The following is a 16,509-nucleotide window of genomic DNA, read 5'->3' as shown; positions in this document are numbered from 1 at the left end:
GAGGAAGAAAATTTTGTTCTTGTAATGACCTTTATAAAATGGTAACTGTCCCTTACCTAATTTATTTTAATCCATATGGGGGTAATAGCTCATTTTCTTTTTCTTAGATTGGGAAGTTCTCTGTTGTTGTATCTCACTTTTCTCCAATTTCCATCAAAATTTAACTATCTATCTACAAATGTCTTCCTTCTTTTCTCTTAATCTATGATCAACTATTTTTTTAATTCTACACATTTATACCTTGTAAAATTTGAGTTATTTATCTTTGTTTTTGACACTTTTTTACTTGTTTGTTAAAGAAAATATTGGATATCAAGTTCTTTTTATCAAGTTTACAGTATGAACCATGAAGTATTATTATTTACTATCTATATTATCTACATTGTTATTTTAGCTATAAATTAGCTATTGTAAAAAATGTCTAAGAATGATGGATTGGATGTCTTTATTTGATGTGTTAATGCTTACTATTTGATTGTCTTAGTTATACTCATATCTCTAAATATCTTTTCATTTAAAGAGTTCTGCAATTTTTTTTTTCACGTAGCAATAGGTTGTTACTGTTACATTATGACCGTAACAGGCCTATTTTTGTCACTTGTGACTGTGACTGCGACTGCGACTGCGAACATGGCCGTGACCGCGATTTAAATCCATGCTTGAGATGGCACAAACTGTGTTGTTTCAGTACGGAGAACTCTAGTGAAGGCTTCATTCAAGGGAGGTAGCTTAGAGCAAGATAAGATGAATTCTAGCAGTATCAAATTCTGAAGATAAGCTAGCAAGAAAACTCATAATGGTCATACACATGTAAAATCCATGAAATATGCAGTAAAAGGCCTATGTAGTCTTTCTGAACGATAAAAAGCTTTGCAGACATTGTAAATATGGGAAATATTCCATTCACTATTTAACAAACTCACAATGATCAAGTAAACTGAGTACCTCACTTTCAATTTCCAGATTAGTAGAAACAATTGAGCATCCTCCCGTAATCAACCTTGTCATCTTTGGGTGGGTCACAAGTGAGATGATCATCCTTGTCAATATTTTGCAAATATACACGGATGAATTTACTTCATTCTAGGAAATTGGCCCCATTGTGTTTGTGTTCCATAATTTGTCATTACAGGAATTGCATTTCTCACAACAGGTTTGCTCATCACCATAACACGAGTGTCATAATGAGCGACAAACTACTAGTTGTCATCACAAACTAAGCCCCATAAAATTCTACTATCCAAGACTGGTCACACAAACAGAGGCAAGAGCACCTGAACAGTAAACAAAAAAGGATCCAAAAACTGCAATACTAGAAATGAGCAATTGCACCTTCAAGGAGTCACCAAATGGGCAGCAACTCACTAGGCTAGAGTCCCCACGTTGAGTCTACTGGGAAGGAAGGAGGCGAAGCGAAGAACATAGCCAAAGAAACCCTAACGCGCCGTCACGTGGGCTGACGGAGTCTGAACAGAAATGGCACTTAGGTTAGGGCCCATGAACAACTCCTTTGCTGATTGAACTTCGGAAGGGCTAATCGATGATTGGCGCTCCTAGTAGCTAGGCGGTGACACTAGATAGGCAACCTACATGAGTGGCCTAGGTTTTGGGTGAAACTGTGGGAAAGAGAAACTTATTGGAGTTTCTCAATTTTTTTTTTATTCTCAAAATATTTTCATTCCATTTAATTTGATAGGGGGTATTGTGTATTTCATTCACAAAGAAGAGAGAATATATACAACATATGAAGAATCTTCCTAATTAATGCAATATAGAGATTCCTAGACTGACTCCTAAAATCATGCTATCGTAAAAGGAATATGTATAATATAGAGTTGACTTTCCTATAGTATAACAGGAATATTAGATTATTCATAATTTGTTCCAATGTAATTCTCTTTTGAATCAACTTGCCAGACATGCGAAATCAATTGCAAATGAATTTGACCACATCACTTGCAAATACAATGGCATTCCTTTTCATTTAATGGTTTGCTGGAAATTTTTCTGCATGATTGGGTTTAGGCACATTAACTGGTATTTGATGTGCTTGTGGCTTGTTGGAATTACTGAATTGTTTTCAGTGGCCTTCTGTACTGTACTAGTGGCCATATGTGAGTTTACTGCACTTACAAGCACTTTGAGCAAATTTGAAAAGAATGTTAGCAGTGCATTCTAGTGGAGCCATGAGCTCATATAATATATTTGTTTCTCTCTTAAAAATTTAGAAAGGGCTACCATTGGAGGTTGGTCTTGCCTGAGTGGGAAACTCAAGTGATGTGGACTTGAGATGGAGCTTCAAATTTTGTTTGGGTGATTAATATCAAGACCTTGATCTACCTTTTGCAGTTCAGAACCCCAATCTTTGACAATAAATGTGACTTGCTAGCATTGGGCCCTTATTTGGCATTTTCTCTTTTATTACATGTATAATGATCATTATTTGATATCCTAATCTTGCATAATATGTTGTCATCATTTGTAAATGACAGCTATCTGAATTCTGAAGAGCACTGGTGTTATTGTTTTCACTTTAAAATGATTCCCAAGTCTTATTTGTCATTTTTACTCCTTCATCTTGTGGTTTCAGGGAGCTCCAGAAACAATTCAGGATAGGATTGTTGATTTGCCAGAGTCTTATGTGGATACTTATAAGAAATATACACGTCAGGGTTCTCGAGTTCTGGCCCTTGCTTTCAAGTCCCTTCCAGACATGACAGTAAGTTTTGAAAACCTTACAAGTTTTTTGTCCATATAGTTCGTGTACATTATCTTATGTGTTCTGGTGTAACTTAGTTATTAGGACTTCAAAACTATTTCATAGCAGAAATTGTTTTATAATGCTGCATACTGGTGTAATATGAGGACTGGATTCCTTATAATATTACTGTTTGATGTTGATGTCAATTTCACTCCATAAATACATAAACCTCACCCCTCCTGGTGGTAAGTTATATTCAAAATTTCACATATCTTCTACTTCAGTCCTAATAAAATTAGATGCCTTTCTTGAGATAGAATATGTATATTGCTGTTCTTGTTAGGGGTGTCATTTGTTAGGCCTGAGATGAAAATGACTGTAACTGAATGATCAAATTTGTAGTGACAGGGAACTGAACAGAATGAAATCTGTGAGGTGAATGAAGTGAACTGGTTGAGAGAGTCAGGGAGCATGGGGGTACTGTGGTCTGTGACTGCGAGTGATAATGAGAGGGGGGAGGGGGCAGGCAAGTTAAATGTGGGAGTGAGAGTGAGATAGATATAGGTAGTCAGGGCAGGTAGGGTTTTCTTTTGTTTGGTCTGTAAGCAGTGCAGTTTTAGGATATAGTATTGCATGTTTTATGATTTATTATTTATATCAGAAATATCAGTTTGGTTTGGATTTTTCAGAATTAAACTGAACTGAACCAATATAAAATAGAACTGATTTAAACTGATGGAGAATAAGTAATAATCCAAAAAACCAAGGTTGGTTGGGTTTTTGTTTATTGAGGTGGAACTGAATTCTGCACATCCTAAGATGCCAACTGTTAATAACTGGGATTTGAAGGTCTTAACACTTGCTTGGCAGCAGGGGAAGATGAGAGGAAAGGGGGAGAAGAGGAGAAAATGGGTGCAGATGTGTGAGAGAGATGGAGAGAGAGAGAGAGAGAGAGATTGTGTATTAGATTTTTCTTGTGTGACTTTTGCAACTTGAAATCATTTCTTTTGTAACAAAACTGACAAACTAACTAACAGCAAGCCAACTAGTAAGGGCTAAATAGCAGCTAATCTCTCTGCTAGTCCTAACATTATTCAGTTAAGCTTAGGAGAGCCACTCCCATAAATTTAGCTATTGAGGGGGGTGGGGGGAGGGGTATAAACCCCACACCGTAGTCCCATGCCTTCAATGTGGCGTTCAAGTCCTTTATCTTGTACCTAGGATCCTAACATTATCAATTTGTGTGATTCAGCTCACTCTTTTATTTTACACATTTTGAATCTTTTTTTAATCATTCAACTTGTCAAACTTTTCCGCGAGTTTTATTTATTTATATAATTTTGATTTCTGGTGAATTCAAAGTGTAGATATGCAATAGTTTAAAAGTAAGTGCAATTTAGCATGGTCATTTTACACACTTTTTTTTTGTGAAACTGTTCAACATGTGTATCTTAAGTGTAATATTTGATATTTCATTTCGATGAAGGTTAGTGAGGCTAGAAGCTTGGACAGAGATGTAGTAGAGAGTGGCCTTACTTTTGCTGGTTTTGCGGTAAGCAAATGGTTTCGTCTCCTTTCACCTGCTGCTTTTGTTTTACCAATGTACTCCTTCCGATGTATAAGTTTGGTTTTGTAGAGTTTGCTTTTTTATCAGACATCTTCCTTAAACTTATTGGTGTGAAATGTTCCTTCAGGTCTTCAATTGTCCTATAAGATCAGATTCAGCCACCATTTTATCTGAATTAAAGAATTCATCACATGACTTGGTAAGCAACAACTTTCTCTTTAGCTTTTTTTGCTGGACCGTGGATGTCAATCTATTTATTTATGATAAGTGGAAGATTGTGGTTGCATTTGGATGTATATGCATTTGGTTTTAATATGCTAGTCTAACTTAAATGATATGCAAGTCCATGAATTTTCTTAATTGATAGACCTTGACCTAAAAATTTATTCGCATCCTTGGACTACAAATCCTCAATAGAAGCTCTTCCTGATAAATTTTGAAGTCCAGTAATACATGGGGAATTGAAGAGAAAATATTGTATAAGTTAAGCAAAAGGTGTAGTTGTTTAGAATTTAATTTGGAGATTTAAAGAATGACCTCGGTGATACAGCATTGAATGTAATGAGAAGGCAGCTGTTGGCTTACTATAGTATTATTGTGAACTATGAATTTCAGTATTCTTGCAAATGCTCATTCTTTTATAAAAAATGCAGGAGTGTCTTTGTGGCATGATCTGTTATATATACACTACATTCTGTTATATTTTCTGTTGCCTTATTTGATATGGAAACCCAAGAAAAGTGAGTTCTTGAAACCCTCTAATTCTTTTGGTTCATTACCCAACTTTCTATTCCAAGAACATACTAGATCAAACCTCAATTATATGTAATTGAGACCCAATCCCAAAGAAAACAGAAATCAATTCACGTTGCAAGTGCTTACTTCTTGTTGCAAATCAATTTCTTGAAGTAACCAAGAAGGAATTCACACCTCACTTGAAAAAATTCAAATATGGAAATTCATTTATCAAAGATTCAATAAGTCCTTGTACAGCCTCATTTAATTCTATTCTATTTATAGTGTAGAGAATAAAATGACTTAATTTCTAAATAAGTGGCATGTTTAGACTATTACATAACATTGAGACAATAAAAAAGAAAATTAAAGATATTTCCAAATAAGGCCTTTGCTTTTAACAGTGGGCTTAATACAAACAGCCTATAAAACAAGTTCAAGCTAAATAAATAAAAGCAACTAGTTACAAGCCCAAATAATACAATCAGCTCCCTTTATAAGAGATATTGAACTTGTCTTTAAAAGTTGGATAAGTACTAGCCTCTCCATACATCTACTTTAGCAAAGTCAGTAGTTTTCGCATGCCTTGGTGTTCCTCTATATTTGTCTCAGTCTCATCATGAATTTGAGATATAATTAAGCCTTGAACAAATCCTTGCATAAATCCTTGCATAGCTTGTTTGAGCTTTGAAGTTTGCTGCCTTGTAATTGGCCCACTAGGCATTGAAAGCTTGTCTTGTTGAGTAATGTGATATTGAACCTCCTTACTAGGGCTGGTTGTATCAATATTACAGGACGCATGCTTTTGTGTTGGTAGAATATACTAGGTATCACTTTTATTTGATGCTCATTCCTTGAGTTATTTTTTGAATGGGTTGCATGCAAATATAAGGGTTCGCTTGCGCTCTCATGAGATGCAAGATTTGTATTCCACCATGAGAGTTTCTAGAGAAGTCGAACAAGAAATTGAGTATCAACTGGCTCCCAAATCTCTCCTCGAGCTTCATACTCTTTCAAATGTTCAGTGGACTTCAACACTAAGCCATCCACCAATAGTTTCTCTACCAGCTTGGATCCACAGCCAATCCAAACCTTGGCCTAAAGCAGACCCTCCAATATTCCAAAGACTCACCTTTCTTGTCCTTCGATAAACATTAGCCAAACCATACTACTACTTGACCTCTTCTACCTCCATCGACTCACAAATCATCATTTTCTTCCTTCCGCCCTCGTACCAGCAGCCATTATTCTCAGCAGGAATACCAAGAGCTTCACTCTAAAGGCCTTTGTTTCATATTTAAACAATAATACTTTCCCTTGCATGAATGTCCCAATAAATCTCTTCGAACTCTGATTGCAATAGAGGATGAGTCTTCCATTCCACCACCTGCTTGACAACATAGAAGCAGAAGCCGAACAAATATATCCCCTTTATATCGATGAAGCTCACTTTTCCCTTATTGAGCTTCCTCTCTTCTCTGTCGAGGGAATTACCCACTCAAAGATTATGAAATTCTAGGGTTTGACTGTTTCTCTCCTTATAGTCATTATGGTTGATAGTGGTGCTTCTCATAATTTCATCTTCCAGAAATTTGTTTCCGGTTCTAAATTACTGGTACATTCCACTTCTTCTTTCTTTGTTAAGTTGGGTGATGGCCATAGGGTGCTTTCCACTGAGATTTGTCGCAATCTCCAATTACCAGCCCATTCATATTACTGTGGATTGTTATGTTTTTCCTCTAAGCGAGTTGATTTGATTCTGGGAGTCTCATGGCTAGAAAAATTAGGAGATGTTCAAGTTTTTTGTTGGAAGCATGTGACATTCTCTTTTCTATTTGGCGCCTCTCAAATTACATTGTGAGGCGACTCTCTCTCTGTTGCACCCCTATGTTTATCCAAGCTATTCACAAAACCACATATTTCTCTTATGCTGCCTTGTTATGGCAAGTGGCTCCTTCACCAATTGAACCTGTTTTTTGATCTTCAGAAGTTGAGCATACTCATTCAGATGTTACGACTCTTCTTTTTGAGTCCGTAGAAGTTTTCTCCAAACACTACTCTACCTTAACAAAGGCATTCAGATGATCATTTTCCTTTGAAGTTGGGTTCTGACCCTATCAGTGTTAAACCATATAGGTATGGACATGTCCAAAAAGATGAAATTGAGAATCTGGTTTCTGCTGCTGGAGCCATCCAACCCAGTTGTAGCCCTTTTTCAAGCCCGATATTACATGTGAGAAAGGATGACAATTAGTGTCTGTGTGAACCACCGATTGAATAAGGCCACCATTCTTGACCACTACCCCATTCTAGTCATCCAAGAAATGCTTGATGAGTTACATGGAGCTTGATATTTCTCCACAAAATGGCATTCCGCACACATTCTAGTCATTACGAGTTCCTCGTCATGCCATTTTCATTTACTAATGCACTGACAACATTTTAATCCGTTACGAATGATGTCTTTCGGCCATACATTTGTCGATTTGTGCTAGTCTTCTTTGATGATATACTGATTTACACTTATAGCTGGGAATCTCATTTGGAGCACCTATGGATAGTTTTGCAGTAATTGCGCTCCAATAAGCTCTATGCTAATAAAAAAAAATGCTGTTTGGGGGAAACCTCTGATGAGTACCTCGGTAACATCATTTCAGCTCAGGGTGTTGCTATGCATCCCTCCAAAATTTCTAGTGTTTTGAGATGGCCTCAGCCTAAGTCTCCCACTGCTTTACGAGGATTCTTGGGTTAACAGGTTATTACAAACATTTTATTCGCAACTATGGCAAATTGCTAAGTCGATGACAGCCTTGTTGAGAAAAGAGGTTGTTTTCAATTGGAATCCAGTTGCTCAATTGGCTTTTGAGCAGCTAAGAGCAGCCATCACATCTTCTCTTGTCTTGTAGATGCCCGACTTTTACCAAGCCTTTTATTATGGACTATGATGCTTTTGGCTCAGGTGTGGGAGCCGTTTTAATGCAGGAAGGACAACCCATGGCATTTTTCAACAAAGCTATGTCTTCCAAGATGCTGGCTACTTCAGCTTATGAAAGGGAATTGATGGCTTTAGTATTGGTTGTTAACCACTGACATCCATACTTAATGGAAAGAGTATTTGTGGTTCGAACGGATCAACGCAACCTTCACCATTTACTTGAAAAACCAATTACAACTCATGCACAACAACAATGGCTTCTCAAACTTTTGGCTATCGCTTTACCATTGTTTATAAGCTTGGATTTGTAATAAAGCCACTGATGCTCTCTTGAGTAAGGATGAGCAACACTTGATTCTAGTGGCTATTTCTTACCCCACTTGTTTAGATTGGGATTCACTAGCAGATGATATTTCTAAAGACACCTGGCTTCAACATATAGTTTTAGGTCTGCAAAAGGACCCTAGAGTCATTCTCACTATTCTTTGATTTATCAATGGTTATATTTCAAGGGTCGTTTAGTGATTTCTGCAACATCTCCATGGGTTCATAAACTCATTCCAGAATTCCATTTACATTCACAAGAGGTCATTCGAGTGCTTATAGAATATATTGCTGAGTCACAGCTTCTTTTCATTGGCAAAGGAGGATGAAAATGAGCGCTTAATTTGTGGCTTCTTGTCTAATTTGCCAACATACCAAGTACGAAACTCAATCACGGCTAGTCTTTTACAACCACTACCCATTCCACAAATATTTGGGAAGATGTTGCTTTAGGTTTCATCACAAGCTTACCTCGCTCGAATAGAGTTGATTGCATCCTGGTTATTGTTGTTAAGTTGTCCAAGTGTAGTCATTTTCTTCCTTTAAGGCATCCATTTATAGACACAAGCCTTGCATTCACAAGGGAAATTATTCGCTTCCATGGTATTCCGAACGCTATGGTTAGCAATCGAGATTCCATTTTCTTGAGCTCATTGAGGATTGAAATTTTTTGATTGCATGGCACTCGGCTGCAATTTAGTTTTACATATCATCCACAAATCGAGGTTCTGCGTTTGGCTTCATTTGGTGTAGTTAAGGTGTCTCTTTGGTTTCACAGTAGTCTTTTTCTCTATTTTGAGACAGCTGAGGGCAACATAATTGCTCTTTCCAATGCTTTGTTTTGGTCAAGACATGATATAGCCTCTCTTGCTTGTCATAATCCTTGTGAGTGGATTGTCAACTTTGGAGCAAATAAATATATGATCGGTTCTTCTAAAATTTTTCTCACCTACTCTCCATGTCTAATGCAATATCATGTTCGAATAGCTGATAGCTCATGCACTCCCATAGCTGGCATAGGTTCTGCTAATTGTACTTCAAATATCACCATTTCCTCTGTTCTTCATGCACTCGGCTTTCCTGTTAATCTGTTATCTATCAGTGCTCTCACCAATTCTCTTAATTGTAAAATGAAATTCTTTCCCACTCATTGTATCTTTCAGGATCTACGAACTTCGAAAAGGATCAACGCTGGTAGGTTGCAAGATGGCTTATATATTTTGAATGGTAATCCAGGAGGTGATGCATAGTTTTTCTAAGTATGAATAATGATGTCAATAAGAAAATCATTCAGTCATATAGGAGGTCAGGACATCCATCCTTTTTCTTGCTAGAGAGATTATATCCCAAATTGTTTCGGCAAATTGAGTTTGTCTCCTTATGCTGTGATGTTTGGAATTTGCCAAACACAAGGAATTCTTATTCTTTAGGTATAATAAAAGTATTGTTTCTTTTATGACCATCCACTCTGATTAAAGATCTAGGGAAGCTTTAGTATTTCCTTGGAATTAAAATTGCAAGATCAGAAAAAGGCATCTTCATTTCTCATAGGAAATATATTTTAGATCTCTTGGAAGAAATGAGTATGCTGGGATGCAAGCTCGTATAATCTCCCATAGAAAGAAAACAGGCTACAAGAAGGAATTGGCGAATGAATTGATATGAGAGATTGATAGGAAGATTAATTTATCTCTTGCAGACTAGACCTGATATAGCATATGTAGTTAGCTTGGTAAGCTAGTTTATGCATGACCCTCGTGGGTCACACATACAAGCTGTCTTTTGCATTTTGCGCTATTTGAAATTTGCTTCTAGTGGAGGGCTCCTATTCTCCAAACATGGTCACCTCCAAATAGAAGCTTTTACAAATGCAGATGGGGTTGGATCTCCAAACATCTGGTTGCTGTACATTTTGGGAGGAAATCTTGTCACATGAAGGAGCAAGAAGCAAAGTGTAGTTTGCTCAATTAAGTGCTGAAACTAAATATTGAGCTATGGCTCTGTGTGAGCTTTTGTGGTTATAAAGATTGTTGGAAGAACTGAAATTGTTGGGAAGTGACAAATTACTCTTGTACTGTGATATAAAACCACCATGAGTATAGCTTAAAACCCAATACAACATGACAAAATAAAGCATATAGAGATTGACAGATACTTTATTAAAGAAAAGCTAATAGGTGGTGTCTTAATAATAAAACCTATCATAATTTGATTTGCAAGTTAGGCATGTGCAATATCTATGCACCGATTTGGGGGGGGAGTATTGACAGATTTTAGTCTTTAATTATATAGGGATTTCAACCTTGATGGTAGAGATTTGATTGTACAAATTATTTGTTACCATTTTTGTAAATCTTCCTAGTTAGACTTATTACTCTTGTATAAACAGGGATGTGTTAGCTCTATAAATTGATGAGAACAAGGCTAATCCTTTCAAGGGGATGTAATGATATGAAGGTTACTGACCCAAAGGGGCCCTAAACCATTCAGAGTATATTCTAGAAGGCTAAAAGGGAGTAGCAGAAAATAATGACTCGGTAGGAATCACGTGAATAGGCCAGCTAGTAGTTAGAGAGAGAATGAATATAAATAGGAGAATATAGAATGAGAAATGCATGTTTTGATAGTCTACTCTTCTGTTAAACTCTTGCTAAGGTTAGCTGGTTATATTTGATAATCAGAATATCTGACTGTCTTGTTTGGCTCTTGTTTTCTAGCCATTAAATAGAAGATTTTTCCCTCCTTCAATCTCCTTCTTGTTCTACTGTTAATCTGTTCCTTACTCTACCATCTTGCTTGCTGATGTATCTTTTGAATTCATTAGGATTTTAGGTGCACAAATCCAAACATTGCTTTACTAAATTGTTAAGATGCTGTACTAAGTACTAACTACAAAGTGGTTGACCCTAGAACCTTCACTGTTTGAAATAATGAAATTGGAAATCGTGTAGTGAAATTGGTCTGAAACTGACTGAAAACATCAGCCAATTTTGTGAGTTTTTTAAACTATTAGCAAAAGGAGTAAAATCAACAATGAGCAAGGATTGAACTAAATGTCATTATAGTCTTGTGTACCTAATAAATAGTAATGAAAAGACAAACAAATTGTTATGGAAAGCATTTTTTTTTTTAGAAGAACGTATATGAATAGGTTATAATTCTAAATTATTAAAAAATTGATTTAGAAGTAATTGATGTTTTTAATAAAAAATAGTATCTCTATGCCTCAACCTTTCTTTTGCCTTTTATTTATTTTTGGTGGTCTCTTCATTCTTTTTGATAATGCAAAGTATTTGGGTGAAAAGCAATGTTCTTATTTTTCAAGATTCAGATCTTGTCATCTAATCTGTTGTGGGATAAGGAGGTATTTCTTAACCTTTCTTTTTGAGCTTCTTCTTCGGGGGCTTTGTGGGGGGTGTCTCAGTGTTCAACATGATTGGAGAGCTCTGGTCTTATAATTTTCTTTTTGTGATTTTGCTTTGTTTTTCTTTTTCTTGTTTTTTTATGCATTTGTTTTGTTTAGATGGTACCTTGTATTCCATCTTACAATTACTTTTCCTTGTCAATGTAATTTCCTGCGAAATCATTTATTACTTAGTTGGCAATAGCCTTCTGAAGAAAAGTTGTGTATTAGGTGATGATCACTGGTGACCAGGCTTTGACAGCCTGTCATGTTGCTAGCCAAGTGTATATCATATCAAAACCTGCATTAATTCTTGGTCGAGCCAGGGATACTGAAGGTTATGAGTGGATATCACCAGATGAGGCAGAGATAATCCCTTACAGGTGCACTTGAATCTCTCTTATTTTTATACTACATATATTCAAGTTTTATCAGTTATCAAAAATGTTTATATCTATGATTTTATTGTGCAAGTAGTGTATGTTAGTGCATTTTTACTAGACATAACAATGTACTTGGAAAGGTGAACCTTGTTAACTTGTGTCTTAGTTTTCTATTATATATATAATTTATTTTTGTATCTGTTGCTCTATGAGAGCCATAATCACCATTATGGTGTTGCTTAGTTTTATTTAGTTCCTAAAATGTTTTATAATATAATATTTCAGGGACATATTGTTGGTACCAAAATGTAATGTAATTTAAAACTTCAAGATCGTTGAGTATGGTGGAAAAATTCATAATTTTATAATCAAGGACTAAATTGTTGATTGATTAACAGACTTAAGGTCTAAAAGAGCTAATTTTGAAACAAGGATCAAAGTTTATTTTAAGGCAAACATCTTTTCTTTTTCTTAATCAATCATTTCTTTGTAATTTGATTCTGACATTTGATGAATTGCAACTAATCCCAGTGACAAAGAGGTTGGGGCTTTATCACAAACTCATGATCTCTGCGTAGGAGGTGACTGCATTGAGATGTTGCAACAGAGTTCTGCTGTTCTTCGAGTCATTCCTCATATCAAGGTTCTAAATTTTTTATTGGCAATTAGTCTTTTATGATGAATTCTTCTTGATGATGCACATTGTCTCAGGTCTTTGCAAGAGTTGCTCCTGAGCAAAAAGAACTAATTATGACTACTTTCAAAACGGTGGGAAGGATAACATTGATGTGTGGGGATGGAACCAATGATGTTGGAGCTCTGAAGCAGGTATTTGTATATGTATATAATTTTATAAAATTTTTTAGGAGAAGTACAAAAAAGTACCATTTGGTTTCACGATTTGCCACTTTTGAGGGATGTGGTTCAATTTTAGACGAGTACCACGAGCCCTATTTTGTTAGCACTTAAGGGATTAGTTCTCTAACACTATTAGCTTGTGCTGGTGTGGAGTATGATCCTGATGAAATAATATTTTTATTATTTCATGTGTTCCACCAAAATAAAATTTAAATTTAAAAGAAATTAAATGAATTTTGAGGAAAAAGTGAGAATAAATTAAAAAGAAATCTTTTGCTCATTTCACATTTTCAAAATCTTTGTTCTTAGCAATTGATCCATTTCTCAAACAATAAATTGTCCATTCTTTCTAATTAAGTTATTATCCAACTTATATTGCAATCCAATTAAACCCAACAAACCAACGTATGCAATATAATTTTATTGGATTTGCACTGCCATGTCATCATAGGCTGTTAGTGTTAGTGAATTTGTTCTTTATTGCTACAGGAGTAAAGCTCAAGGTACTCTCTTGTCAAGAATTGAACCACGTTTTTTTCCTTTTAATTTTTTAAGACAAGTATACGTAGAATCCCATCCTCATTAGTATTTCTATGTTTAGGATGTGCCAACTTGATTATATATTTATCCTTGTATTTGATCTCTTTGGACAAATACGTCTAGGCATGCCTATACGCACACTGTGCATGCACATGTACATTACGTGTTTGTAATTGCTTTTCTTTGAATGTAGTAGAATGCAATTTAATTTGAACATATATAAATTATAGTCTCTATTAACTATTGCACTACTTTATGAAATTTTGATTAGATTTGCTATAGCTAGTCCTGGCCAGTGGTTCTAGTTTGGTTTCGGCTCTTGTTTGGCCCTGATCAAAATTTTTAAAACTACAAAGATAGTAATATTCAATACATTATGATATATAATTTAGAAGATATAGGTTTATAATACATCATTTGTTTAGTTTCTGCAGTAAATAAAATTGAAGGGAACCACTATAAATTAAAAAAAGGGAAACAAATTGTATTGGGTTGATTCCAGTTTGGAACTGGCAGTTTGAACTTGCTGGTCCCGTACTGGTTCCACCCGTGACTAGTCCTACTAGTAAATGCCCCCAGTCTGGTTCTCTGGTCCTGTTCAGGGTTCAAAAAGGACCGTGTCCTTCACTACTCGTGGCAAACAGGTAGATTGGTTTCCTGAATGGTATGGAATAGGGAGTATAATATGGATAGCTATATGAATAGCAATTTTATAGTTTAATGTTTTTACTAAAATTTAAAATGTGTAATAATGATTTTATGTGACATTTTTAAAATTATTATGGTATAATTTCAAAATCCATGTGAAGTGTAACTATTCTGTTCTATTACTATGAATAGCTATTTCATTCCACGACCCAAACAAGTCCGAAGAGTTAAACAGATTATTTGTTATGCTGTTAGCGTGTTTGAAATTAGGTAGTATAACTATACTTTTACGTAACTGAGCCTGCTATGATGGATCAAAACTCATAGCGGAGAAAGACCAGAATAAATATGAATTAATTTGGTTTGTTGTGCTGTCCTTTTCCTTCACTGTGTTCAACACTCACACTTATTAATGGAAGGTAGGTTTTGACTGTTCCCCTCTCTCTCTCTCTCTCTCTCTCTCTCTCTCTCTCTCTCTCTCTCTCTCTTTTCCCTGTTGTGGATGTTTCAAAATCAGAAGCTGCAAGTAATAAGCATATGACATTTTTCAGGCCCATGTTGGAGTTGCACTACTGAATGCTGTGCCTCCTGCACAAAGTGGAAACTCTTCTTCAGAAATATCTAGAGATGGAAATCTCAAGTCTATCAAATCAAAAAAATCAAAGTCCACATCAGAAGTGGCAGGCAAGTCTAGTAATCTAAATGGGGAAGGCTCTATAAAAGGCAAGGTTGTTGCAAAATCAGATTCCAGTAGCCACTCTGTTGGTAATCGCTCTCTGACGGCTGCAGAAGTGCAACGACAGAAGCTGAAAAAACTTATGGATGAGATGAATGAGGAGGGTGATGGTCGCTCGGCTCCCATTGTCAAACTTGGTGATGCTTCAATGGCTTCTCCTTTTACAGCAAAACATGCTTCTGTTGCCCCTACAACTGACATAATTCGTCAAGGACGCAGTACCCTTGTGACTACCCTCCAGATGTTTAAAATACTGGGCCTTAACTGCCTTGCTACGGCATATGTGTTGAGTGTCATGTATTTGGATGGTGTCAAGCTTGGTGATGTGCAGGCCACAATCAGCGGTGTCTTTACTGCTGCATTTTTCCTATTTATTTCACATGCTCGCCCCCTTCCCATCCTTTCAGCTGAACGGCCCCACCCTAATATTTTCTGCTCCTACGTCTTCCTCTCTCTTATGGGACAGTTTGCAATCCACCTGTTCTTCTTGATATCTTCTGTCAAAGAGGCCGAGAAGTATATGCCTGATGAATGCATCGAGCCAGACTCTGATTTTCATCCCAATCTGGTGAACACAGTTTCATACATGGTGAGCATGATGATCCAGGTGGCCACTTTTGCTGTTAACTATATGGGCCATCCTTTCAATCAGAGCATCACAGAAAATAAGCCATTTTTGTATGCACTCTTGGCTGCTGTAGGTTTCTTCACGGTTATCACTTCTGATCTATTAAGGGACTTGAATGACTGGTTAAAATTGGTGCCTTTGCCCCCAGGATTGAGGAATAAGCTTTTGATTTGGGCGTTTATTATGTTTTTGGTCTGCTACACGTGGGAGAGATTGTTGAGATGGGCTTTTCCAGGTAGGATTCCGGCATGGAGAAAACGACAACAGCTGGCTGAAGCTAATTTAGAGAGTAAGAAAAATGTCTAGCTTCAATTATGGGGCAGCAGTTTTTGCAGCTATTGCTGATAGAACAAGTAACTGAATCCAGAAGGATTAGAACGCTACAGCTGAACTCAAGTTTAGTCCAGAAACATTTATATGCCCATTAGTGGTAATTTTTGTCTACTCTTAGGAGAGGAATTAATTAATTTTTGTGGGACCAATTTCATTCCCAAATGTCATTGAACAAGGTCGCTAAAGAAGAATAGTTTTTGACCTTAAATTTGGCTAGTTAACGGCCTCAGAAATCATGCTATTTTACCATTTTGCTGTGTTGATTTTATGAAGACATTTGGTTTTCTTTATTCTATTAAGCATTTTTAGTAGTGACAATCATATGCATGACTGGTTTTTGGATTAGGGTGCAATTAATATATATATATATATATATATATATATATATATATATATATATATATATATATATATCATAGTGCTTAGGAATCCTTAAGATTATAAATGTTTGTATGGCTAATTAAGATATGTATATAATTAAAATAATCAATGCAAAATTTGATGGAAATATTTAATTTAATAATAGTTGATTTATTTATATAATAATGTCATCTATTGTTTGTTTAATCAATTGAAAAGTGTATGTGATGCAAATAATAGGATAATATATCTACTAATGGAGGAATAATATTTCACTCAGATATAGTGGCTCTAGCAAGAACATAAGCACACTGCTGATTTAGATGCATGGATACATAGTTTAATTAAGATGATATTT

The 16,509-nt window shown here is 35.9% G+C and overlaps 1 protein-coding gene across 2 annotated transcripts in view; it reads left to right on the top strand.

Moving 5' to 3' along the window:
* LOC110605284 (probable manganese-transporting ATPase PDR2) overlaps positions 1 to 16,084 on the top strand; it is a 32,654-nt gene extending 16,570 nt beyond the window's left edge. For both annotated transcript variants that reach the window (XM_021743729.2, XM_021743728.2), the window contains exons 16-22: positions 2,591 to 2,719; positions 4,188 to 4,253; positions 4,396 to 4,467; positions 11,897 to 12,048; positions 12,580 to 12,691; positions 12,760 to 12,876; positions 14,646 to 16,084. In XM_021743729.2, coding sequence (XP_021599421.1) covers positions 2,591 to 2,719; positions 4,188 to 4,253; positions 4,396 to 4,467; positions 11,897 to 12,048; positions 12,580 to 12,691; positions 12,760 to 12,876; positions 14,646 to 15,764 — 1,767 coding nt within the window. In that variant the 3' untranslated portion in view covers positions 15,765 to 16,084. The remainder of the gene's footprint in view (positions 1 to 2,590; positions 2,720 to 4,187; positions 4,254 to 4,395; positions 4,468 to 11,896; positions 12,049 to 12,579; positions 12,692 to 12,759; positions 12,877 to 14,645) is intronic.
* The last annotated feature ends 425 nt before the right edge of the window (positions 16,085 to 16,509 follow it).

Source organism: Manihot esculenta, chromosome 17, assembly GCF_001659605.2.
Source record: "Manihot esculenta cultivar AM560-2 chromosome 17, M.esculenta_v8, whole genome shotgun sequence".
Lineage (NCBI taxonomy): Eukaryota > Viridiplantae > Streptophyta > Magnoliopsida > Malpighiales > Euphorbiaceae > Manihot > Manihot esculenta.
This window is presented reverse-complemented; position numbering and strand designations above follow the sequence as displayed.